The sequence below is a fragment of the Salmo salar genome, chromosome 11 (assembly GCF_965601325.2).
Source record: "Salmo salar chromosome 11, fSalSal1, whole genome shotgun sequence".
Taxonomy (NCBI): domain Eukaryota; kingdom Metazoa; phylum Chordata; class Actinopteri; order Salmoniformes; family Salmonidae; genus Salmo; species Salmo salar.
Genome location: NC_138301.1, coordinates 27,971,733 through 27,996,170, shown reverse-complemented (window position 1 = coordinate 27,996,170; position 24,438 = coordinate 27,971,733). Strand labels below are relative to the sequence as shown.

At 43.5% G+C, this 24,438-nt stretch overlaps 1 protein-coding gene and 1 pseudogene across 3 annotated transcripts; one reads left to right on the top strand and one right to left on the bottom strand.

The window, feature by feature from the left end:
* Positions 1–13: 13 nt before the first annotated feature.
* On the bottom strand, positions 14–11,530 carry LOC106562347 (threonine--tRNA ligase 1, cytoplasmic-like; annotated as a pseudogene). Its single transcript, XR_014379362.1, has 19 exons — positions 11,179–11,530; positions 10,740–10,841; positions 10,375–10,562; positions 10,003–10,126; positions 9,781–9,905; positions 9,512–9,629; positions 9,296–9,360; positions 7,926–8,004; positions 7,680–7,825; positions 6,055–6,153; positions 5,665–5,831; positions 4,948–5,110; positions 4,592–4,729; positions 4,375–4,452; positions 4,055–4,155; positions 3,582–3,686; positions 3,342–3,414; positions 1,046–1,160; positions 14–800 (listed from the first exon to the last, which is right to left on the bottom strand). The product of XR_014379362.1 is annotated as a threonine--tRNA ligase 1, cytoplasmic-like (transcript).
* A 286-nt stretch (positions 11,531–11,816) lies between these two features.
* LOC106562348 (serine/threonine-protein kinase ULK3) lies at positions 11,817–23,793 on the top strand. 2 transcript variants are annotated; one of them, XM_014127171.2, is made up of 18 exons: positions 11,817–11,896; positions 12,049–12,149; positions 12,406–12,554; positions 12,745–12,885; positions 13,073–13,193; positions 13,451–13,546; positions 13,861–14,004; positions 14,165–14,247; positions 14,637–14,792; positions 14,878–14,983; positions 15,177–15,217; positions 15,384–15,486; positions 15,758–15,822; positions 16,063–16,141; positions 17,188–17,228; positions 21,361–21,408; positions 21,543–21,606; positions 22,634–23,793. In XM_014127171.2, the coding sequence occupies exons 3-18, from the start codon at positions 12,456–12,458 to the stop codon at positions 22,648–22,650; spliced, it is 1,404 nt and encodes a 467-aa protein (XP_013982646.1). In that variant the 5' UTR covers positions 11,817–11,896; positions 12,049–12,149; positions 12,406–12,455; the 3' UTR covers positions 22,651–23,793. The 2 variants fall into 2 exon arrangements, with proteins under 2 accessions (XP_013982646.1, XP_013982648.1); XM_014127173.3 differs by lacking the exon at positions 14,637–14,792 and having other exon boundaries at positions 11,835–12,149.
* Positions 23,794–24,438: the final 645 nt, after the last annotated feature.

Sequence of the window (24,438 nt, the reverse complement as noted above, 5' to 3'; positions counted from 1 at the left end):
GGGAGGCAAAACGTTGAGGCAATATTTTATTCCAAGATACAATCCAACAAGAGGACAGAGTCACTCCGTGATTTTATTTAATATTTCCCAAAAGAGTTACTTGGCTTACATTGCAACCTTCTTTCAACAACCCAATAAATAATATTCTCATTTCATCTTCTTTCATCCACATTCCATCCTTCAGATTAGTGTTAAAAATATATATATTCTTGCATGGTCTTTCATACACTACTGCAGGGTTTCACAAACTCAGTGCTGGGGCCCACAATGGATGCACGTTTTGGTTTTTGCCACAGCACTACACAGCTGATTCAAATAACCAACTTATCAACTTATTTGAATCAGCTGTGTGGTGCTAGGGCAAAAAAACAAGTTTATGAAACCCTGCACTACTGTACCAAATACATGATCCCCAATATTGTTTCTCACTTCCTGCACTATTCTTTCAAATTGATTAGACAATCAAAGAAACATACATATTAAACTACTCAAAATACAGAAAGGGTCTGTCAGTTGAGTGTGTAGAAAATATGTTATATTTTTAAACATGTCAATACATTTAATCTACCCCTTTCCATGTTTATACTTCCAACACAGACCTCTTGCATAAAATGTCTCTTTTGTTCTTCTATTGTCAAAGAAAATTATCTCTCAGAACTCCTCCTCAGCGTTCCGGCAACGTGACTCTTTCAACAGGGTCAGGCGAGTCAGCACCTCAGAGACAGACAGCTCTCCATGAACCTTGTTGTCCCTCGTACGTAGGTTCACGCTGTTAGTCAGCTTCTCTTTCTCACCGACCACTGCCAAGACACAAAGCACAAAGTAGCTCACAGTCCCCACACTGCCAAATCACAACACACACACAGCTGCCCTAACACATTCACATTTTTAACAACATTTCAGTAGTGATAAGTACAATCATGTTTTTGGCAGCTGAGAAAATCTGAAAATATTTGAGGGGATTTACTAGCAAACAACATTGTGATAGTAAAAGTCATGAATATATGAATGGCAAAAAAAAATCTACTATAGTAATCCGTCTTACCCAGGATGAAGTTGTACTGGGCTACCTGGGCATTGCGGATCTTCTTGTTTAGGAGGCAACTGGAGTCGAGATCAGCGTCTGCCATGTATCCAGCCTCCGCAAACTGTTTACACATCTGAAGGACAGAATTACCACTCAGTAAAAACAAATTCATAAAAAATGACTGGAAGATGAACTGATAAAATGGAACTGGCAACAGACATGCAGGTTTATATAATGATAGACAATTATGAATGTGCAGCATCATGAACAGGGCCAGCTTAATTCAGGGGCTTCCCAGGGCTGAAGCCCCTGGGGGGCCCAAGAGGCAAATATATTTTTTACAAAAAAAAAATATAGAAAATATACTGCATATATTATACATGCATAATTTTGTACAAATATTTACTACAACCACCAACCACAATAGGACTCATCAGTCCGCTCTCAATAAGTGTTGTCAGCCTGCTGCTGCCGCTCTGCTAATCAGATGGCAGAGGAGGTAAGGGGCCCATGTGGGTAAGTGGGGGCCCATGTGGGTAAGTGGGGGACCCTGCCTTTATTGAGTAACTGCATAAATAAATAAATGTGACTGGTCAATTGTGTGAGTCAGGGCCGAAGCCCAAGCCCGTAAGAGGCATTTAAAAAAATAATATTACACTGAACAAAAATATAAAACGCAACATATAAAGTGTTGGTCCCATGTTTCACGAGCTGAAATAAAAGATCAAGACATTTTCCATACGCACAAAAAGTTTCTCTCAAATTTTGTACTTCCCTGTTAGTATTTATCCTTTGCCAAAATAATTGATCCACCTGACAGAAGCTGATTAAACAGCATGACCATTACACAGGTCCACCTTGTGCTGGGGACAAAAGGCCTTCCATGGCCTGTATACTCACCCACTGAGCATGTTTGAGATGCTCTGGATCTACGTGTACGACAGTGTTCCAGTTCCCGTCAATATTCAGCAACTTCGCACAGCCAATGAAGAGGACTGGGACAACATTCCACAGGCCACAATCAACTGCCTGATTAACTCTATGCAAAGGAGATGTGTCGCACTGGATGAGGCAAATGGTGGTCACACCAGATACTGACTGGTCCACGCCCCTATTCTTTGTCCTTTAAATTATTATACTTTATCCAACCACAGGAGCTGCTCTCAATGTTTTAAAATACACCACAGAGCATAATTTAGCCATAGAGGATCAATAGTTAAAGAAAATAACAGGATTTATTTTTATCACATGCACATACAGGTATTTGCCAAAATAAAGGAAACACCAACATAAAGTGTCTTAAGTGTGTCGCGCCACCATGAGCTACCAGAACAGCTTCAATGCGCCTTGGCATAGATTTTACAGGTGGACCTAAACCATGCCAAGAAACTGCAGCCCACACCATAACATATACTATGTATCCCTTGTTTACTGAAGTGTTTCCTTTATTTTGGTATTTACCGGTATGCCTACAGTCAGGAACGCTGCAGTTTGGACAGCATGCGCACCAAATATACAGCTTTTTGCATTGTGGCCATAGACATAATCCATAGAAGGGGTTTGTAACCTCTTACCCTGGCAATTTGACTGTTAAACTCATGGGTACGCTAGCAATGGATGCCAGTTCTGACTAATGGGAACTGCCATCTATGGATTATATTTCTATGGTTGGTTGCAGCTGTCAGTTTGCCTTTTGCAGATTTCTAAATACAATTGCTGGAAAAACATAGTTTGCCTACTGCTGAAAAGAGAAGACTAATCTGTCTGTAGAACCAATAGAATTAAATTATTCTCAACAACTCCTAATTGTTTGTGAACAGCAGCACTGTTTTTCAAAGTAGCTCATCTTGAGATACCCGATGTGCTCGTCGTGGCAATAATCACCATGAGTAGCTTATGGTTTAATCTTCATTAGTTGAGGTCACTGGACATGTTATTTAGAAGCCTACTTTATTTATTTATATATTTCCTCCTAATATTGTACAATCTGTGTGTCGCTTCATTGGCCTGGGTTATTGTTTGTTTGAATTCAAGACCAGAGTGAGCTCACTTTGTCAGAGTAGCCACTCATTTTGGTCCCTGCTCAACTGTAGCCTATGCCACATGACAAACGTTATTATGACTATATTATAAAGAGGCTTTTTCTTCAACACTAAATTTACCACGCATTGAATTTGCATCTTAAACAGATTTGTTTACGGAAAATGGTGTGCCGGGCAGGGGGGAGGGCCTATGATTTCTTAATCCGGCCCTGATCATAAACTGTAGAAATATGAAAGGAAGACAAGTTTGGGAAATAGAAGGCTAGGGTTACCCTCTTGGCATATTCTTCACAGGTAGGGTTGACAGGCACAAACATCACCTGACGTGGGGACAGCCAGAGGGGCCTGGAGAAGAAACACAATATGGCTGGATACGTAGCAAATCAAAACACTATATATACACATAAGACATTTAAGAGCAGAAAAAACATTATATACATGACTGATTTTCCAGTCTATGATTGCATCTTATGTAACACTCAACAAATTCATTGGTCCTCTTTGCTACTCACCATTTCCCAGCGTAGTTCTCAGTGAGGATGGCTATCATCCTCTCCACAGAGCCCAGAATGGCCCGGTGGATGATGACCGGCCTCGCTTTGTCATCCCAGTCCTTCCTGCATGTCACAGGGTTAACAGGAGTCAACATCAATATCAGTCACAGCACCACTTATGCTCAATTATAACTACGTGTTTAACCATTATTTATTTATTCAACCTTATTTGTAGAAGTTAGTCTCATCGAGATGTCTTACCGGTCAAACATCTTTTTGAATATAATTTATACAGTTGTTTACAGAGCTTCATAATGTTCTCTACCTCATTAAAAATACAACTTTAAAGGACTTTTAAATCAACTTTCTAGTACAAAGTGTTCAGGTGAGAACTCATACTGAAGGAGGGATTAATGACTAAACTTGCTTCCTATAACAGGATACAGACTCAGCATTGTATCACGACTAGTTTGATTAGGGGACTCACTCACCCCACAAAGGTCAGGTTAAAGCGGATGGGAAGCTGGAAGTCCAGCTGAATGGTTGCACATTGATGATACTGGCCAATAGCATCTTTGATCTTAATGTCAATCTGAAATGGCACAAAAAAAGTATTACATGGTTTCCCTTCCTGAAAGTTTTAGACCTTATTTAATTGAAGGGGAAATGCAATATCTATCAGGGAAATATCCATGGCTATAATAAGTACAAACCTTTAATTAAATTGATTTCCTGAGAATTCTAGACCTTATTTAATTGCAGGGGTGAAGAAAATGTATAGCAAGGAAATATCAGTTGCTATAATACAAACCTTGGGTCCATAGAAAGCCCTGTCTCCGGGGTTTAGTTTCCATGACTCCCCAAACTCATTCAGGCTGTTCTCTAGTTGCTTTCAAACAGAGGGAATCAATTAACATACATTTCAAATATATCCTGGGTCATTTTGTGCAAGTCATTCTTTCTTTAAAATTGTGTTTCCTCATGTGACATTTCAGGAATATTTTATGGACACGCATGTTTAATTGTACCTTCTCAGCCTGGTTCCAGACATCGATATCTCCTAGGTACTTCTCTGGACGGGTTGAAAGGTGCAGCTGGAAAGAGAAGCCAAAGACGTAATAGACACAGCGGAGGAAGTCCAGACAGCCCTTCATCTCAGACTCAATCTGCAGGAGAGAGAAAGCGAATACAGAGGGGTCATCTGAATGGCAAGGAGGTTAAGTACCCAGCAGGGATGGGGTCAATTCCATTTCAAGAAGAAATCATGAAAATTGGAACAGAAATGTCCATTTACTTCCTGATTTGAAATTGACCCCAACCCTGGTACGTAGCTACTTTAATAAGATGTTCCTCTTCAATAGCCATAGCTGGTCTGGTCACCTACCTGTTCCATGGTGCAGAAGATGTGAGCGTCATCCTGTTGGAAGCGGCGCACCCTCGTAAGGCCGGTCAGTGTCCCTGATAGCTCGTTCCTATGGAGCACCCCGAAATCAGCCAGTCTCAGAGGCAGCTCCCTCCACGACCGAGGTCTGTGGCTGAACATCAGACTGAGGAAGAAGTGGATGGGAGGATCCAGGAGAAGGTAGATGGAAAGAGAGGGTGATGGATGAGAAGATATGCAGTTGAAGCAATGGGAGTAGTTAAGGTTACATAAATGCTTTGAAAGTCCCTTCCTTATAAACCATCATATTAACCAATAACAATAACACCTTTCCCAGACAAAGGTTAAGCCTAGTATTGGAGCAGTTATTTCATTGGATATTCTCCACTGAGCATGGTTTTTAGTCTAGTAAGTAATCAAGTAGCCTTGCATCTCCTGTTTCTGCAGCGTGAGGCAGCTTGATATAGAAGTACACGCCCTGGAGACCACACCAGTCTATTGCGGGGCCTTACCCCCAATTTATCTCCTAATGCTGAGTTCCAAGCAGACACATTGGGTCCCATTTTTACAGTTTTTGGTATAACTTGGCCGGGATTAAACTGTACCTTCCAATCTCAGGGACGACACTAACCACAAGGCCACAGAGTAAGTTTTTTTTGTCCAGGACCAGGCTTGACATGTGTCCGGGAAATCATCCCAATAACAAACGAATGTACCTACCAGTGTCCAGGACAGTTCATGGGCTTCAGTGCAAAGATGTCCTGCTCCACTGGGAAGGAGAACATGTTGTCGCTGTAGTGCTGCCAGTGGCCAGAAGTCTCCCACAGCTTACTGTTATAGATGTTAGGAGAGGCCACCTCCTGGAAACCTCTTCTACAGTATTCCTCCTGCAAAATACATTCACCAGATCACAGCAAGACTGAGTGGTACTTAACTTCAGCATTCTTTCGGTTACTATGGTTATAAAGCACCAAAGTAGTCCATGAACATGCTGTAATTGGGAATTCTACAGGTGGGTATTGTTGCATCTTGGCAGAAGATGGACGGATTGCTTCTACCTTTTGGCTGCGATCAGGTGAAGGTGGTTGAGGCTGGTTGGTCTCGTCTTACCCTGATGAAGTCAGTGAGTGTGTTGTACAGGTAGGCTCCACGCGGGAGGAAGAAGCAGCTGCCAGGGCTCAGGTCATGGAAAAAAAACAGTTCCTGTTCCTGTTGTACAGTAGAGACAAATAGAGAGGAAGCTTAAAGACTTCACAGATTGACAGGTACAGATAGTGAGGCAGCTCCTCCTCTCTGTGGGAAACAAGTTAAATCAAACGACAGCAAATCTGTCCATGAACGACACCCACAGACATGTCCTCTACTTCTAAACCTTCAACTTCTAAATGAAAAGAATCACACCATCATAGGAGTAACATGTTTAAAAATTACTTTAGACTTTGTCCCCCTGGATAACAACAATGAAAATAAAAGCAACAGTGAGTCCATGTTTTAATATAAAGATCAGTGTTGTGTTGTAATCAGTTGTGGCCAGGCCGTGGAGCTGCTGCCATCTGTGTCTCCCGCAGGGATAGATCAAGCCTGTCTGAGGACCAGCTGGAGCTCACATAGTATGACTCACTGATACATCATGCAGTTAGACACACAGCACCCTCCACAGGAACAACCAAGCAACAACAGTAAGCACACAGAGCTTAAATCGTCCACATACTTCCCAGTCTAAACAGTTCCGAAGAGTCTGTGCATATATTATGAAGACATTATGTTTTTGTTAGTTTTGGACTTTGGTAAGGGTTTTTTCGGCTGTTCGGGCACACAACATTTTTTCGAGGGCAGCCGAACTTCGAAAGCCAAAGTATACGCCCCTTCGTCCATGAGTGGTCAACTTGAGGAATTCTTCAATAAAGTCTTTGTTGTCATTCAACTCGAGATGACTCGTTTTCATGTACATTTTTTCATTGAGAAATACTGCACCAAAGCATCTTAGTTAGATGTAAAAGATCTCCTCGGCAAAAACGTCAAAATTAATAACAGATTTCTTTAGTTTTCTTAGATTAATTCTGACTATTTTGAGGTGTATACTGGCTACGGAGTCTCAAAATGGCCAAACAGTACTATTTCCACTTTTTTCTCATTTTCCAAGCGAAGGTCTAGCCACCAGCCGAACTGAAGCTTGCTGACGCCTTCAGGCCGGTTTGTAAAATACAGAGTAAATTAGAGTGATTTGTCACTTTCAATGTTGACAGTTCTGTAACTCACTTTGGATAAAAGTGACCACTAAAATACACTGAACAAAAATATAAAAACGCAACATGTAAAGTGCTGGTCCCATGTTTCATGAGTTGAAATAAAATATCCCCAAAAAGTATTTGTCTGTAATGAAGCCCTTTTGTGGGGAAAAAAATATTTTGATTGGCTGGGCCAGTGCGTGTACCTCTGCCCTCCCAGTCACACCCATGGCTGCGCCCCTGCCCAGTCATGTGAAATCTATAGATTAGGGCATAATTCATTTATTTCAATTGAACAATTTCCTTATATGAAATGTAATTCAACAATAACTTTGAAATTGTTGCATGTTGCATTTATATTTTTGTGCAGTATATATGAAAATATTATATCATTATATTAATTGAGGGTCTATTTCAATGGCTGTGTTTAGAAAACCAAACATCTAAACCAACTAGCCGTCTTCCTCAGTCAACCCCCAAAGCGACCCCCCCACAGTGAGGACTGACCTTTCCAATCTTCCGATGTCTCTGTTCCTAGCCTCCTCCTGAAAGCATTCCCACTCCTTCAGCATCTTGGAGTCTGGGAAGGAGATGCCGTAGATACGCTGAAGGGTCTCCATGTCTGAACGGCCCTCCCAATACGTAGAAGAGTTCTGTCGATATTACAGGAAAGGAGTGGAGAGGAGATACTATGACATTGTTTTTCACTTTAAGAAGTGATTGGATATTGTAGTCTGTGTGTGCATCACATACCTTGTAGATCTTCAAGGCTTTAATCTTTCCTGTGTGTCTTACATGGGGCCCACGACACAGGTCAATCAGAGGCCCACATCTAAAACAGTAGATATCTAATTTTAGCAGGGCATGGACCAGTGAGGGTCTTCAAATTCATTAAAAAAACAGTTTACCATAATATATTATAGCCAAATCCTTTGCATTAGGCACATTTGTGACTGATTTAGAATTTTATGTACATTCCAAAGAGTTATGTGAAGGATTCAAAACAAGAGGGTATAAAGAACAATTATTGGACAATTCCTTTAAGAAAGTAAGACAAACTGAGTGGAATGCATTATTGCAACCACGTCAAAGGAATCCCTCTCCTCCCTCTTAACTTCTGTGTTCACCTTCAGTCCCATTTCAAGGTCGAACAAGGAAGTGGTTAATAGACATTGGCACATATTACACAGCGACCCCAACTTTGGTAAAGCGTTTGAATCCCTCCCAAGGTTTTGCTATAAGAGACACTCAAATTTACGGGATTGTTTAGTACGGTCAGATTTGCCTAATAAAAAAAGCATTGCATTTCATGTCTATCATTCCTGATGGCAGTTTCCTTGTCACAACTGTCCACTGTTATGCCATGATCAGAGGGAACTCTCTTATCCATCCCCATTCGAGTGGGAGGATAAAGGTTTGAGGTAGAATAACATGTAACACAAAATAGGTTGTGTATCTACTTAAGTGTGTTCCTGTAACTTTAATGTTGTGGGTAAGACCAAACATTAACTTAAGACAAGGATATGTGAGCATAAGAGCTCCATTCGAAACCATGGAGAAAAATAATTACCTGTTGCCAGAAATTTCAACAGCCATAATCATGACCTACGTGCCTTACATTATATGGGCATTGAATTGGTGAAAGCGCCACATAGGATAGGAGATGGGGATCAATTACCTCCCCAATGAGAGACATATTGGATAGACCGCTTGGCCACTCATGCCACAGCAGGCCTTAACGAGGCCTTTTTTTTTTTGTTTTTTGTAGTAATGACATCATGTATTTGTATTGTGTGTCTATAGATCTTTATTTGATTGTCATGTTTCCCCCACAGGTCCCTCTGCTGGGATCTCTTGATTGGGCCAATACTGGCTGAATGTATTATTATGCCCAACTGTGTGGTCTTGTTGGTGTGACATTGATTGCTATTGCCTTGCACGCTGAAGGGCTCATAACCGAAACATTTGTTCAGCAATAAAAATGTCAATTTAAGTTAATTTACCGGAGTGCAGTCCTATTTTTGTTCTTCAAATTCACCAACATGTTAAACCAGTCTTCTGAATAGTTGCTGTACACCAAATAATATTCTGTGATTTACAACTAAACATCAAGAGCTGCTTACCTGTAGACTGTTGTAGTGGGTGTGGTGACTTTCTCATTCAGAATGCGACACTTGAATTTGTTGTACTGAAAATATGGACGCAAACAGATAGGAAAAAAATAAAGACCAATTGCTGCCGATCTACTCACAACCCCAATGAAAAAGAAACATCTATAAAACATTATATAATCGAGCTACAATCTTTCACCAGAGGGTGGAGAGATCCTCTCCTCTCACCTTGAACATCTTCAGTAGGGTCTCCCTGCTGACCTCCAGCCTCTCGAAGGGCTGTTTCTCCTTCACCACAGACTTGCACAGCGCCTCCAGGTAGTCAAACTCTGTACTCGACACACCCCTGGCCAGGACAGGACACAGGTCAAACAGAACCCTCAGTAACAACACACCTGTCATAGGCTTCTCACCACACCAGCTCAGTATCATTTCTGATCATTACTTTATAAAGGAGACTGGAAGCCTGTTTTTTCTTAACAATGATAGATGCTTACTGGGGTCCATCGAGGAACATGTCATAGTAGAAGCCATTCTCAATGGGTGGTCCATAACACAGGCAGCCTCCATAGAAACGCTCCATGGCCTCACCAAGGATGTGAGCACTGGAGTGCCAGTACACCTGAAACAAGGAGCGGAAACATCTCTGTTACTACCTCCAAGAACAAAGACTATAGAGATTAGAGAGTATGATAGCCCAGAGGGCACATTATACTCACAGCTTGGGCATCCTCATTGTCAAAGCACAGGATCTCCAGTGAGCAGCTCTTCTCCAGAGGTCTATCCAGGTCCCACAGGTCCCCGTTCACCTGGGAAATCACTGCATTGTCAGCCAAGCCCTGACTGAGAGAAATACCATATACCACCATCACCACATAGTGCTCATGTGTTGATACAAACAATGGCAAAGACAGAGGGGTGCAACTGATGTCTCCCAGTAACATCATGATCATCCTTGTCCCAGATTTGTCTATGCTGCCAACTTCTACCGACGTTTTTGCCATGACAATGGCCATATGAGTTGACTGTACAGCACAAAAAAGATATGGGACAGGGATATCATGGTCCAAGATAAGCACCAGACCCCTCACCTGATGCCACAGGCCAGCTGGTAGGGGGTAGTGACCCAGGCCTGACCCTCCATCCTGCGTCCATCTGGCAGCTCCACAGTGATGGGCTGGCTGTCTGCAGCTCTCCTGGCCAGCAGGGCATCGCTCTCCTTTTTCAGCTCCTCATACAGCTGCATGCGCTCCAAGATGTAGCCAGGCCAAGGTTTCAGCTGGAAAGAGTAACATGGTGATTTATAGGAACTTAGGGAAAGAAACTGGGGGGAATTATTTGGGTATTGGTAAGGATATTTCACAACTTTGAAGGAACGCTTGATTGCATGCATAGGACTTCTAGAATAGATGTATGGGATATTGGAACTTTGGGAGGTAATGTTCCTAATCATTACCTCTCTGCCAGCACCCCCTCCCTGTGCCTTCTTCTTCTTGTTCTCTGGCTTCTCCTTCTTGTTGTTCTTATCAACAACAGGCTTGGTCTCATGGGTTACTGCCTGCACAGAGGTGCAAAAACAAGAGTTTGGTTTATAGGTGAGCAAACCACAATAAATAACTGGTCTTATATCCATATGATATTCCATAAGCATGTTCAGGGGACTACACACAGAACTGTCAACCTATTTCGAGACCAGGGGCAGGGGAGGGTTAGGCAAAAGGTTGGCAGCGTGGTTAGGTTAAAAATCAAATGTTAAGATAAATTGTATAAATGGGCGGGGTTGAGACATAATTTAGACTGTGGCCATGGAAGTTACTGGCTGGACGAGACAGCAAGCTACAGGCCACATACAACAGCCACACAATTTACATGCACTAAGGTGGTTAGCGAGCTACCTTATTATTATCATCAGAATTGCGGTTCTTTGGCTGTTGTTGTTCTTTCCCTGTCTTCTCCTGGCCTTTGTTTGTGCCCCTCTTGCCCTGTCCCTCCAGGGCGAGCTCTTCCTGGAGACCCCGGCGGAGGTGCACGAGACGAGATTTGAGCTTCTCATTCTCGCTCTGTAAACTCTCCAGCTCCGGAGAACTGGCAAGAATGCTGGCGACCTCTGATCCACCATTTAGCCCGTCTCGTAGGAGTCTAAATTCCCGAGTGAGGAGCTCTATTTGCTCCTCTTGCGCGGTCAAACGTGCTGCCACGCACTCGGCCATCTTTAAATTACTATTATCTTTCATCAGCAACTGGGAATAGGGTCTTCCTGTCGTCAACAGTGAATGGGAATGGAGTCATAGCGACCTCTTGCGCTTTAGTTTTGTGTTGTAACTCACATTTTGAACAGTCAGTTAATGTCAGCTTGATGCTGCTATTGTGAAAGCCAAACACACAGCAAGAGTTTTACTGTAGGAATGACTGATTTCAATAAATTCAATAAATACTATTTCAATAAATGTGAGATTGTCTTCTCTGGATTGCCTTTACAGATAAGGCCGAGTATTAAATATCAAACCGGTAGAGGGCAGTATAAAAAAGTGCCATGGTTTGGAGCATCTACTTGTCGTCGTGTTTTGACCAGCTGACAACGACAGCACGTTCACAGTGGAGCTAGCTAGCAATGTAAACAATCATTCTGCAACTCACATGCACCGGAGTCTGTGTATGGATGTGATTTGAATGTAACTGAAGGAGTGGGATGGTTGTTATATTTTTGTTTTATGTCGGCCCCTTTCCAGAAATTGAAATATTTTTGGTTTCAATACCCTGTACAGTAGGTGGCGGCGGCAATACACCAATAGGTGTAGTCTGTCAATACAACTTTGAAGAAGAAGAATCATTCTGCAAATTCGGCAGTATTTATACTTGAATGACGGTAAATATTTGTCTAAATATTCACATTTCTGAGAAGTATAGAAGATGGGCTGAGTTTAAAAATAATTGCTTGCTAGGTAGCAGCAAGTCAACTCAATATATATCTTCTGTAGTACTGTACTAGCTAGCACCTAGCTGCACCAGCCATTATTGTAGACGTTCCTGTTTCACTCCAGTCTGGTCAGATGTGACGTTAAGCATTGCTTTTGTAGCTATAATTGAATGAAAGAGACTAACTTCCTCTATATATGTTCTAGTGCACTTTGCAGCAGTGAAGGGGTCCACAGCAACTGTGAACATCATCATCATGGCTTCGAGCTTCGCCCCACCGAAACTGGCTGATTTCATTCTCACAGAGAGGCTGGGCAGTGGCACCTATGCGACAGTTTACAAAGCCTACAGAAAGGTACGCCATTCGTTGTAGACCGAGTTAGCTAGCCTATAAGCACAACTACTTGCATAAACAATACAAGTAAATAGTAGCAACTTCCTTAATAGAAATGAGAGTTTTGAGACTGGCCGTGTAGCCTGGCTTCCAAACTGATGTCATGTCCCGGACTAGAGCATTGTTCAGTCTACTGGATCTGTGTGTGCAGGGGGACAACAGGGAGGTGGTGGCAGTGAAGGTGGTTGGGAAGAAGAGTCTGAACAAGGTGTCTATGGAGAACCTGCTGACTGAGATAGAGATCCTGAAAACTGTTCGCCACCCTCACATTGTTCAGCTGAAGGACTTCCAGGTTTACAATCAGTTTAATATTTAATCAGCCCATCCCCACTCATATAAGTACATTTCATACAGGCTAACCTGACTCCCACATTGCTTGTCAGCCAAGACAGCACAAACTGATCTGGGACTCAGCAGGCTACATTTCATATCCTTGTCTGAGTGAATTGAGTCTAATCCTGTTCTCTGCCATTGGTCAGTGGGACAGTGAGAACATCTATCTGATCCTGGAGTGGTGTTCTGGTGGGGACCTGTCCCGTTTCATCCACAGTAGGCGCATGCTACCTGAGAGGGTGGCTCGGCTCTTCCTGCAGCAGATAGGTGAGTCACACCAGAGTCAGTGGTGCTTTAGGTATAAGTAACCTACATTATTTAGAGCACTATTTAATGATGTTGAGCAGTTCTCTCTCTCTCTCTACCACTCTCTTTCTCTCTCCCACTCAAATCAATTCAATTCTTTAGACTATTGACGTGGCAAGTTAAATTACTTACATTGTCAAAGTATACATGTAACAAAAAATGGTGGGACCAACACCAATAAGGCACTCTCTCTTCTCTTGCTACATGTCTGAAAACAGCCTGCGCTCTTCAGTTTCTCCATAATCATAACATCTCCCATCTGGACCTGAAACCCCAGAACATTCTGCTCAGTGGTTCTGTCCTTAAACTAGCAGGTACAGCACACTGGCAAGTGCCACAATCACACTTACATACAGTATTCCTTATGGTCACATTTCTATCTTTATTCATCTCTTGCATTTCATCACCATGGGACTGTGATATAAATCATAGCTGTGCCAATATGCCAGAGGTTATTGGTGGCACTGTCTCTGCACTTTTCAGTTGGGACATTTAAAATGCACCACTAAATTATGCATTAGAGGATTTTGTAATGCTGCTCCAAGTATTACCAGGTGTATCACAGTCTTGACTGAGACTAGTCTAGTGCACTTTGCACTGAAACATTTTTGCCCTATGCTGTTGTCAGATTTTGGCTTTGCGAGTTACATGTCTCCGTGGGATGAGCAGAGTGCTCTGAGGGGCTCTCCTCTCTACATGGCCCCTGAGATGGTGTGTCGACGGCAGTATGACTCCAGGGTCGACCTCTGGTCTGTGGGAGTCATCCTATATGGTAAGATTAAATAGAACACTCTATGCTCTCTTAAGCACAAACCAGACATTTCAGTGACATCAAACTACAACGTTACCGCTTTGAATGCCAAAGATGGTTTAAGTTTATATTGCTTTCTCACTTACTCTTATCATGTATTTGTTCTTTCTTCTGTATGTAGAGACACTATTTGGCCGGGCGCCATTTGCCTCCAGATCCTATGCTGAACTGGAGGAGAAGATCCGCAGTGACAAGCCCATCGAGGTAAGCTCTGTTACATCTATCTAAGGAAATGTGTGGTAGCAATGATTGTTCATTCTGTGACTGCTGTTAGAGGAATCATTCTTTCCCCTGTGAGTATATTTGCCACCACAGGGTGGCACGCTTGCTCAATAAACCTTATCTCGCAGTGCTTTCTTATTGGAAGGGACACTCCTGTGCTGGAGTGGGGTCTACAGTCTCCTCCTCAATCCAGTGGTCAGGACAGAGTGTAATAGTTGGAAGATAAATTATATCTATTAGACAATTAAAAAAAATATAACTCCAGCCACAAGTGGAAACGTTGCATTTAAAATCATCAAGGATAACACAATGTATGTTTTGCAACTTCTTATAAAAACATTGTGGTTCTCTGGTTGTGTTGTGTGTCTCAGCTGCCTGCAGGGGCCAGAGTGTCCAGGAACTGCAGGGACTTACTGCTGCGGCTGCTGGACAGGGACCCTGACACCCGCCTCACCTTCACTCAGTTCTTCTCCCACCCCTGGGTGGACCTCGAGCACATGCCCAACGCAGAGAGCCTGGGGAAAGCGGTGTGTGTGTGTGTTCGGGTGCATGCGGGTGTGTGAGAGACAGCTAGATGTGTTGGTGTGACGCGCTGTCTGTCTCCTCTTGCAGAAGGATCTGGTCCTGAAAGCTGTTCAGAAGGACCAGGAGGGGGATAGATCAGCTGCTCTGTCTCTGTACTGCAGCGCACTGGAGCACTTTGTCCCTGCCATTCACTGTAAGAGCAGCATGCACAGCCCCTTCCTGCCACAATCACAACTTCTCTCAGTTCTCTCATCTATATAATGTCTAATTCCGTACCACAGTCCAACATCAACTGAAACGTGATACAAGCTCACAGAACTGGAGATGACATAATCAGAACACTATTGGTAACTGTCTAAGAAATGTATCTTCTTTCCTCTTTCCAGATGAGACAGACAGACTGCGTAAAGATGCCCTCAGGCAAAAGGTACAGAGTACACAAAGTATATTTGGTCTATTGTATTTTCATACCCCAAAGGCTGGACTGAAATTATTTGAATAAAATGAATAACATATGGCATGGATGAAAAACACATGCTATGGATGACATCATAGAATGAAGTGAATGACAGCAATAAAAAACCCTCCTGCAGGTTAGTCAGTACGTGTCCAGGGCAGAGGAGCTGAAAGCTCTGGTGTCTGCAGACAACAGCCTCTGCTTTGAGCAGTTCAAGTCCACCAGAGACATCCTGAGAGGTAATACAGCTAACTTTACCCGTTGTACATCATGGATAGTAAAAATGTAAATGTAATGTAAATGGATAGCATATTTCATGACCCTTGTATAGAGGACCTAATTTAAACCCTACTTTATTTGAAGGGAACCTTCGTAAGGACTTGATAACACATTCATAAGACTCAGAAGGAGCACATTATCAAGTGTAACTGGGTATTGATAAGTACCTAGAGGAGATGTTCTGAGAAGGCCTCTGGTCCAACCCTTACTCTCTGTCTGTCCCCCTCTCAGAGATGTCCCGGGACCAACCACGGGTGCTGGCTGCTCTGGAGCTGGCATCTACAGCCATCGCCATGGTAAGCTGAGGGGACTGGGTACCATGAGCAGGGCAGGGCATGATGATGGAGCTCTGGGGAGACTACCAGAGAGGAGTGAGAGAGCTGGGAGGGTGGTAGTGGCTTGTAGATGCTGTCTACAGCAGGATGGATTGAAGGCTACCGCTGTAGTTATGGGATCTGGGGGCTTTCTTGAGAGTGGACTACTATACCATAGTGGGACGTCTTTCCTTTTCATAACACACTTGTATTCCATTCCAGGAGGAGAATGGGATAGAGGATCATGATACACTGGCTCTGTACCAGCAGAGTCTGGGAGAACTACTGCTAGCCCTGGCAGGTAAGGTCTGCTCACTGAAAATCCCACATAGACTATATTAGTCCTTTTAGATGGGGAAAACAATGAGTCAGTCATCTATGCCACATACAGCGTCTGCTGCATGGACTCTAATAAACACAGGTGTGATTTTACAACCCTGCGGGGAGTCCGGGAGTAACACAGTAATTCAATCTCCAGAATTAAGAGCCTATTACATCAGAGACCGCAGCAGAGCCTGCCCTGAGTGTCTGCTGTGTCTCCAGCCCTCAGCTTTGGCTGACTGTTATTGTTATTAAAGAGACGGTGGCAGTGGTGGCCCATAATGGTCTCCTCTCCTCGGCGCTCTGGCTGCCTCTGCTCTGGCTCAGTGTCTGTATGTGGACTAGACTCCTCTAGGCTGTGGCCTGGTCTCTATTAGCCCTGACTCCACATGACCTCATGTGGGAGATGGTTCTAATGGCGGAGGCGAGGCAGGCGGGCGGGATGGGGATGATGATGGTGGAGCTGGAGCCAGATGTGGCTTTGAGCTGTGGATGAGACCTGGTGCCAGCGCCCTGTGTGTGGTATAGAGCTGCTCGCTGCCATCTGGTTCCCATTGAGAGCCCAACAGTCCATTTCTCAATGTTATTACACACTGGAAACAAATAAAAACTGTTGTCTGTCTTAATAGAGAAGAGACGGCTTGAGTCGTTAAATCATCTCCTGATGGATCAGGGGGATCGGGACCGTGGCACGTCAGCGAGACCAGGGGGATTGTGGGAGAAAACATTGTCCCTTTTGTGTCGCTATAGCCTTTGGTTGATTATGTTCCCTTCCCAGAATGCCTTGCTGCTGGAGAACTGGTCCCCTCTCCTCCTCAGGCAGGCTAATTGAAGAAAGGCTGCTTCAGTTTCAAGGGTTCCCCCTGAGCCTCAGTGGGCTATCACAACCAAACTGGCTCGGTAAATTACCCTCTCTTGTGCAAACATGGTGACTGGGAGAGCAGTGATCCATCTCTTTCTATTCTCTCCACCCTCCCTCCTTCCTTCTCTTTCTCCCTCTCCTCCCCCTCTATGTCTGTCTTCCAGCTGAAGCCCAGGGGCGCCGGAGAGAGCTGCTCCACGGTGAGGTGAGTTACTGGGGGTGAGGTGGATGAGAGGGTTTAGGTGAGTTACTGGGGGTGAGGTGGATGAGAGGGTTTAGGTGAGTTACTGGGGGTGAGGAGGATGAGAGGGTTTAGGTGAGTTACTGGGGGTGAGGTGGATGAGAGGGTTTAGGTGAGTTACTGGGGGTGAGGTGGATGAGAGGGTTTAGGTGAGTTACTGGGGGTGAGGTGGATGAGAGGGTTTAGGTGAGTTACTGGGGGTGAGGTTGGATGAGAGGGTTTAGGTGAGTTACTGGGGGTGAGGTGGATGAGAGGGTTTAGGTGAGTTACTGGGGGTGAGGTGGATGAGAGGGTTTAGGTGAGTTACTGGGGGTGAGGTGGATGAGAGGGTTTAGGTGAGTTACTGGGGGTGAGGTGGATGAGAGGGTTTAGGTGAGTTACTGGGGGTGAGGTTGGATGAGAGGGTTTAGGTGAGTTACTGGGGGTGAGGTTGGATGAGAGGGTTTAGGTGAGTTACTGGGGGTGAGGTTGGATGAGAGGGTTTAGGTGAGTTACTGGGGGTGAGATGGATGAGAGGGTTTAGGTGAGTTACTGGGGGTGAGGTGGATGAGAGGGTTTAGGTGAGTTACTGGGGGTGAGATGGATGAGAGGGTTTAGGTGAGAATGTGAGGTAAGGGGGTGAGGAGGCACCTGGTTCAGTGCTCACCGTAACAGCACATAGAGCACCTGAAGACACACACACACACACACACACACACACCCACACACACAGGTCTCTGAGACCAAACAAGCACAGCTATATCTGGGACACAACACCCAAGAGCATTCTCTGGAAGTCACCTGAATGTTTCCCTGAATAAAAGCTACGAACGTAATAGATCAGTGACACTGCAGTTTGGTGTACATGTATATCAGTCATATGACACTATAATGGTATCCACTGCAGTTTGGTGTACATATATATCAGTCATATGACACTATAATGGTATCCACTGCAGTTTGGTGTACATGTATATCAGTCATATGACACTATAATGGTATCCACTGCAGTTTGGTGTACATGTATATCAGTCATATGACACTATAATGGTATCCACTGCAGTTTGGTGTACATGTATATCAGTCATATGACACTATAATGGTATCCACTGCAGTTTGGTGTACATGTATATCAGTCATATGACACTATAATGGTATCCACTGCAGTTTGGTGTACATGTATATCAGTCATATGACACTATAATGGTATCCACTGCAGTTTGGTGTACATGTATATCAGTCATATGACACTATAATGGTATCCACTGCAGTTTGGTGTACATATATATCAGTCATATGACACTATAATGGTATCCACTGCAGTTTGGTGTACATATATATCAGTCATATGACACTATAATGGTATCCACTGCAGTTTGGTGTACATATATATCAGTCATATGACACTATAATGGTATCCACTGCAGTTTGGTGTACATGTATATCAGTCATATGACACTATAATGGTATCCACTGCAGTTTGGTGTACATATATATCAGTCATATGACACTATAATGGTATCCACTGCAGTTTGGTGTACATGTATATCAGTCATATGACACTATAATGGTATCCACTGCAGTTTGGTGTACATGTATATCAGTCATATGACACTATAATGGTATCCACTGCAGTTTGGTGTACATGTATATCAGTCATATGACACTATAATGGTATCCACTGCAGTTTGGTGTACATATATATCAGTCATATGACACTATAATGGTATCCACTGCAGTTTGGTGTACATGTATATCAGTCATATGACACTATAATGGTATCCACTGCAGTTTGGTGTACATATATATCAGTCATATGACACTATAATGGTATCCACTGCAGTTTGGTGTAGCATTGAGCATTTGTTTTGCAAGCAACCAGGTCAACAACACACAACAATGTTTCAACAACAAACCCCAGAGGGAGAGAGATTTAAAGCTGGGCTCATAGACCTCCCTATTTGAAGTTTTATGGGCGCTTGGCTTAAGTAAATTCAGATGCGGCTGTAATAATCGAACGCTGGGGAGGACTGCAGATCGAAAGCATGTGTGTGAGAACACAAAGAGCCCCGACTGCAGCTAGGAATGGTCTCCATGTGTGTTGGTTCATCTCTTGAGCACAGTTCAGCCTTTCTTAACTCAGGGCTGTATTTCCCAGTTCAATATGCCTGGGCTTATCATATACAGTTGAAGTCGGAAGTTTACACGGTTACATACACTTAGTCATTAAAACTATTTTTCAACCACTCCACAAATTTCTTGTTAACAAACTATCGCTTTGGCAAGTCGGTTAGGACATCTACTTTGTGCATGACGTAAGTAATTTTTCCAACAATTGTTTACAGACAGATTATTTCACTTATAATTCACTGTATCACAATTCCAGTGGGTCAGAAGTTTACATACACTAAGTTGACTGTGCCTTTTAAACAGCTTGGAAAATTCCAGAAAATGATGTCATGGCTTTAGAAGCTTCTGATAGTCTAATTGACATCATTTGAGTCAATTGGAGGTGTACCTGTGGATGTATTTCAAGGCCTACCTTCAAACTCAGTGCCTCTTTGCTTGACATCATGGGAAAATCCAAAGAAATCAGCCAAGACCTCAGAACAAAAATGTAGACCTCCACAACTCGGGTTCATCCTTGGGAGCAATTTCCAAACGCCTGAAGGTACCATGTTCATCTGTACAAACAATAGTATGCCAGTATAAACACCATGCAGCCGTCATACCGCTCAGGAAGGAGACGCGTTCTGTCTCCTAGAGATGAACGTACTTTGGTGCGAAAGTGCAAATAAATCCCAGAACAACAGCAAAGGACCTTGTGAAGATGCTGGAGGAAATGGGTACAAAAGTATCTATATCCACAGTAAAACGAGTCCTATATCGACATAACCTGAAAGGCCGCTCAGCAAGGAAGAAGCCACTGCTCCAAAACCGCCATAAAAAAGCCAGACTATGGTTTGCAACTGCACATGGGGACAAAGATTGTGCTTTTTGGGGAAATGTCCTCTGGTCTGATGAAACAAAAATAGAACTGTATGGCCATAATGACCATCGTTATGTTTGGAGGAGAAAGGGGGTGGCTTGCAAGCCGAAGAACACCATCCCAACCGTGAAGTACGGGGTGGCAGCATCATGTTGTGGGGGTGCCCTGCTGCAGGAGGGACTGGTGCACTTCACAAAATAGATGGCATCATGAGGCAGGAAAATGATGTGGATATATTGAAGCAATATCTCAAGACATCAGTCAGGAAGTTAAAGCTTAGTCGCAAATGGGTCTCCAAATGGACAATGACCCCAATCGTACTTACAAAGTTGTGGCAAAATGGCTTAAGGACAACAAAGTCAAGGTATTGGAGTGGCCATCACAAAGCCCTGCCCTCAATCCTATAGAACATTTGTGGGCAGAACTGAAAAAGCGTGTGCGTGCAAGGAGGCCTACAAACCTGACTCAGTTACACCAGCTCTGTCGGGAGGAATGGGCCAAAATTCACCCAACTTACTGTGGGAAGCTTGTGGAAGGCGACCCGAAACGTTTGACCCAAGTTAAACAATTTAAAGGCAATGCTCCCAAATAGTAATTGAGTGTATGTAAACTTGATGAAAGAAATAAAAGCTGAAATTAATCATTCTCTTTGCTATTATTCTGACATTTCACATTCTTAAAATAAAGTGGTGATCCTAACTGACCTAAGACAGGGAATTTGTACTAGGATTAAATGTCAGGAATTGTGAAAAACTAAGTTTAAATGTATTTGGCTAAGGTGTATGTAAACTTCTGACTTCAACTGTAAGAACACCAGCCTTGAACTAGTTGGAAGGTTAATACATTTTATTTTACAGCTGTAATCTTACTTTGGGTGTAATTTGCTAGTATTACAGCCTTGGTGCTGAGGTTACTATGATATATAATGTTGGGAGTCTGGGTGGATGCAGCCGCCTTTGTCTCGGTCAGGATGATTATTCTACCACAACAGATCTGTCTTTTAAAGGGTCATTATAGGAAGCCATCCACCTTAGTCTACCCTCATCATCACCATCACCAGACGTTATAGAAAGGAGAATGTGGATGACTGGATGGATTACATACTAAACACCACCTCTCACTTTGCAGATCAAGAGCCTAATGACCAGAGCTGAATACCTCAAAGAACAGATCAAGGTAGGAATAGCGATGACTTGACTTTTTAGTAGATATAAACCCTGTATGTTTGTATTTGTATCTCAGTGTCTTTAATCCCAAGCAAACATTGTGGCCCATGATTTTGAGTCGTATCATCTTTTTGTGTCTTTCAGATGCTGGAGACCCAAAAAGATGTGTCAATGGATAGAGAGCCTCTATCAGAATCTGTGAGAAGTTGTGAGTATTCCTGTGAGGGTAGCATAGTATTCACATTTCCCATTAGATATTGTGTACGTGCTGGTGTAGGGGTGTGTGTCACAGAACGTCCCAGCAGAGGGGCTTGCAGCTAAGCAGACTGGTCAGTGGGATATACCAGGGGTTAAGTGAAAATTGGCCGCCTGAAGCTGTAATGAAATTTCCCTTCAGTGGAGGTTTTTCCACTAGTTAAACACAAGCCGTTCTCTTACCATGCTGGCCTCCCCGTTGGAGCGTCTGGATCTTTGATTTCAGCTCAGTCCTGCACAGCGCTGGGCTGCTCTGCCCTCTGACCTCTTATAAAACCCACCTTGTGAAAGTGAGACTTGGCTCTAACCAAGGAGAAGAACCCCCCCCCCAGTCACAACACATGCATAACACATACACATGCACACCCATGGACAACATGCACACTAGCTGCGAGGGAGGGAGTTAGTTGATATATAGTAGAGCCAGACAATATCCTGTTTCGAGTTAGAAATTCCAGAGGAATTATGTTCGAAGGGGGTTCAATGAATTTGGAACAGATTCAGGTTTCATGAACATGGCTTGTTACGTTGCTGTTATTTTAACACATTGCGGCCACAGTCAGCCATGTCATGTTGGCAGCTCTCCAGCTGGAGGGGTCACAGCAACGCCCAAGACTGTCTGGCTGGTGACCTTAAACTACTACTACGCTAACTACAAACAAAGCAGTAAAGTCTAGGCCTAATGCTCTCAATCTGTATCCTAAATGCCACCCTATTCCATACATAGTTCAGCCCGGTCAAAAGTAGTGAGCTATGCGGGAGTAGGGTGCCATTTGGTACACAGCCTCAGTCTCTGAGCTTGTCCCATAATACAGGACAGTAATACAGCCATTATACCTTTTTATTGCCATGTGTATTGAATACATTGGAAATCTTAATTACTCAACAGAAATCTACTCACAGATCAGTACTGAGGTAAGCCATGTCTATATGATGATAATGCAGACTCTAACACGTCTGTCGACGCTTGCCCCCCTCAGCATGCTGTGTGCAGTGAGCCAGCCTGGCAGTAGGAACCAGAGAGAGGTGCCTGCGGAGCCCCAGACCCTCTACGGGTCAGGCTAAGGAATCCCTCAGGCCTCTGAGACCATGGCCTCATTAGTCTCCCATCACCATACTCGTAAGTCTCAATCATCGCACGGCTGTTGTTTCCCAACAAACGTGAGAAAGCCTGGAAATGGAGGCTATGGCGTCAATCTACCCTGTTATTACTCTGCCTGGACTTCAACTAGCAGCTTATCAGCCTTGCTCCCCCTCACCACCACCACAACACAGAAGACTGTCACAGTCACTGCTCAGCCTCAAAGCCCTCCTGCCTAACCATTCATATGGAAAGGCTGGACAACTAGTATGCTAATACTGTACTGTCATGATAAACTAGTGCTGTATCATGTTGTTATGTTATGTTGCAGGATGAATAAGAGTAATAATGAGCCTCAAATGCTTGTAGTTGCAAAATAGATGGCGACTTGAACTCAGAATGGCTACCCAGCATAGCAAGTTTGTAGTCTGTAACTGATGGGAGTTATCGAAATGTATCATTAATATTTGGGAAAGCTCTTCTGGCGCCCCACACACACACGCGCACACATACAAACTAAATCCATTTTCTGTGGCCTGACCACAGCCTCACCACGCTCTCCGCTGATGGAGCAGCCTCTACCACTATGAGAGGAAAACTGGAGAGGTGCGGCTGCTGCCTTATTTACTCTGTAGACTTTCATTTACTTTTGGGTTGGCACCGGTCAGGATGAAGGCATACAGTAGCAACTGTGAAGTCAAGGCGTGCTTCACAACTCAGCCTGCTTTAGTAGCCTGCCAAAAGGTTGGACATTTGGTGACAGGTTAACAGTTACTGCTGTTGTGGGTCTTTTCCTTTCTGTTTGATTTCAGTGAGCCAGGTTGTGTGCATGAATCTACTTTCAAGGGAACTTTCAATATTTGTGAATATACTGTATCATAGGAGGCTATCTGCTGTTTAATAAGGAAATGGAATGGTGTAACTGAAAAGGGAGTGCAAAGAAATGTCTGTCGACTTGAGAACTGACAATTGTGTATTGTTTTTGTTGAAACATTTTGTATGATTTTATAAATTATTACCGTAAAAGGCTGATTCAATTTAAATAAAATGGCTATGTAATGTGTTGTCATGGCCTGTATTCATTGTGTTTTGAGATAAAGCCCGAGATTGAGTAAATTAAAATAGTGCCTTTGGAAAGTATTCAGACCCCTTGACTTTTTCCACATTTTGTTACATTACAGCCTTGTTCTAAAATGGATTAAATAAAAATCCTCAGCAATCTATACACAATACCCCATAATGACAGTGAAAACAGGTTTTGAGACATTTTTGGACACTCATGAAAAAAAAAATACATTATTTACGTATGTATTCAGACCCTTCGCTATGAGACTCAATTGAGCTCAGGTGCATCCTGTTTCCATTGATCATCCTTGAGATCTTTCTACAACTTGATTGGAGTCCACCTGTGGTAAATTCAATTGATTGGACATTATTTGGAAAGGCACACACCTGTCTATATAAGGTCCCGCAGTTGACAGTGCATGTCAAAGCAAAAACAAAGCCATGAGGTCGAAGGAATTCATAGAGCTCCGAGACAAGATTGTGTCGAGGCACAGATCTGGGGAAGGGTACAAAAAAGAATCTGCAGCTTTGATGACCCACAAGAACACGGTGGCCTCCATTCTAAAAGGGAAGTTTGGACCCACCAAGACTCCTTCCTAGAGCTGGCCGCCCGGCCAAACTGAGCAATCGGAGGAGAAG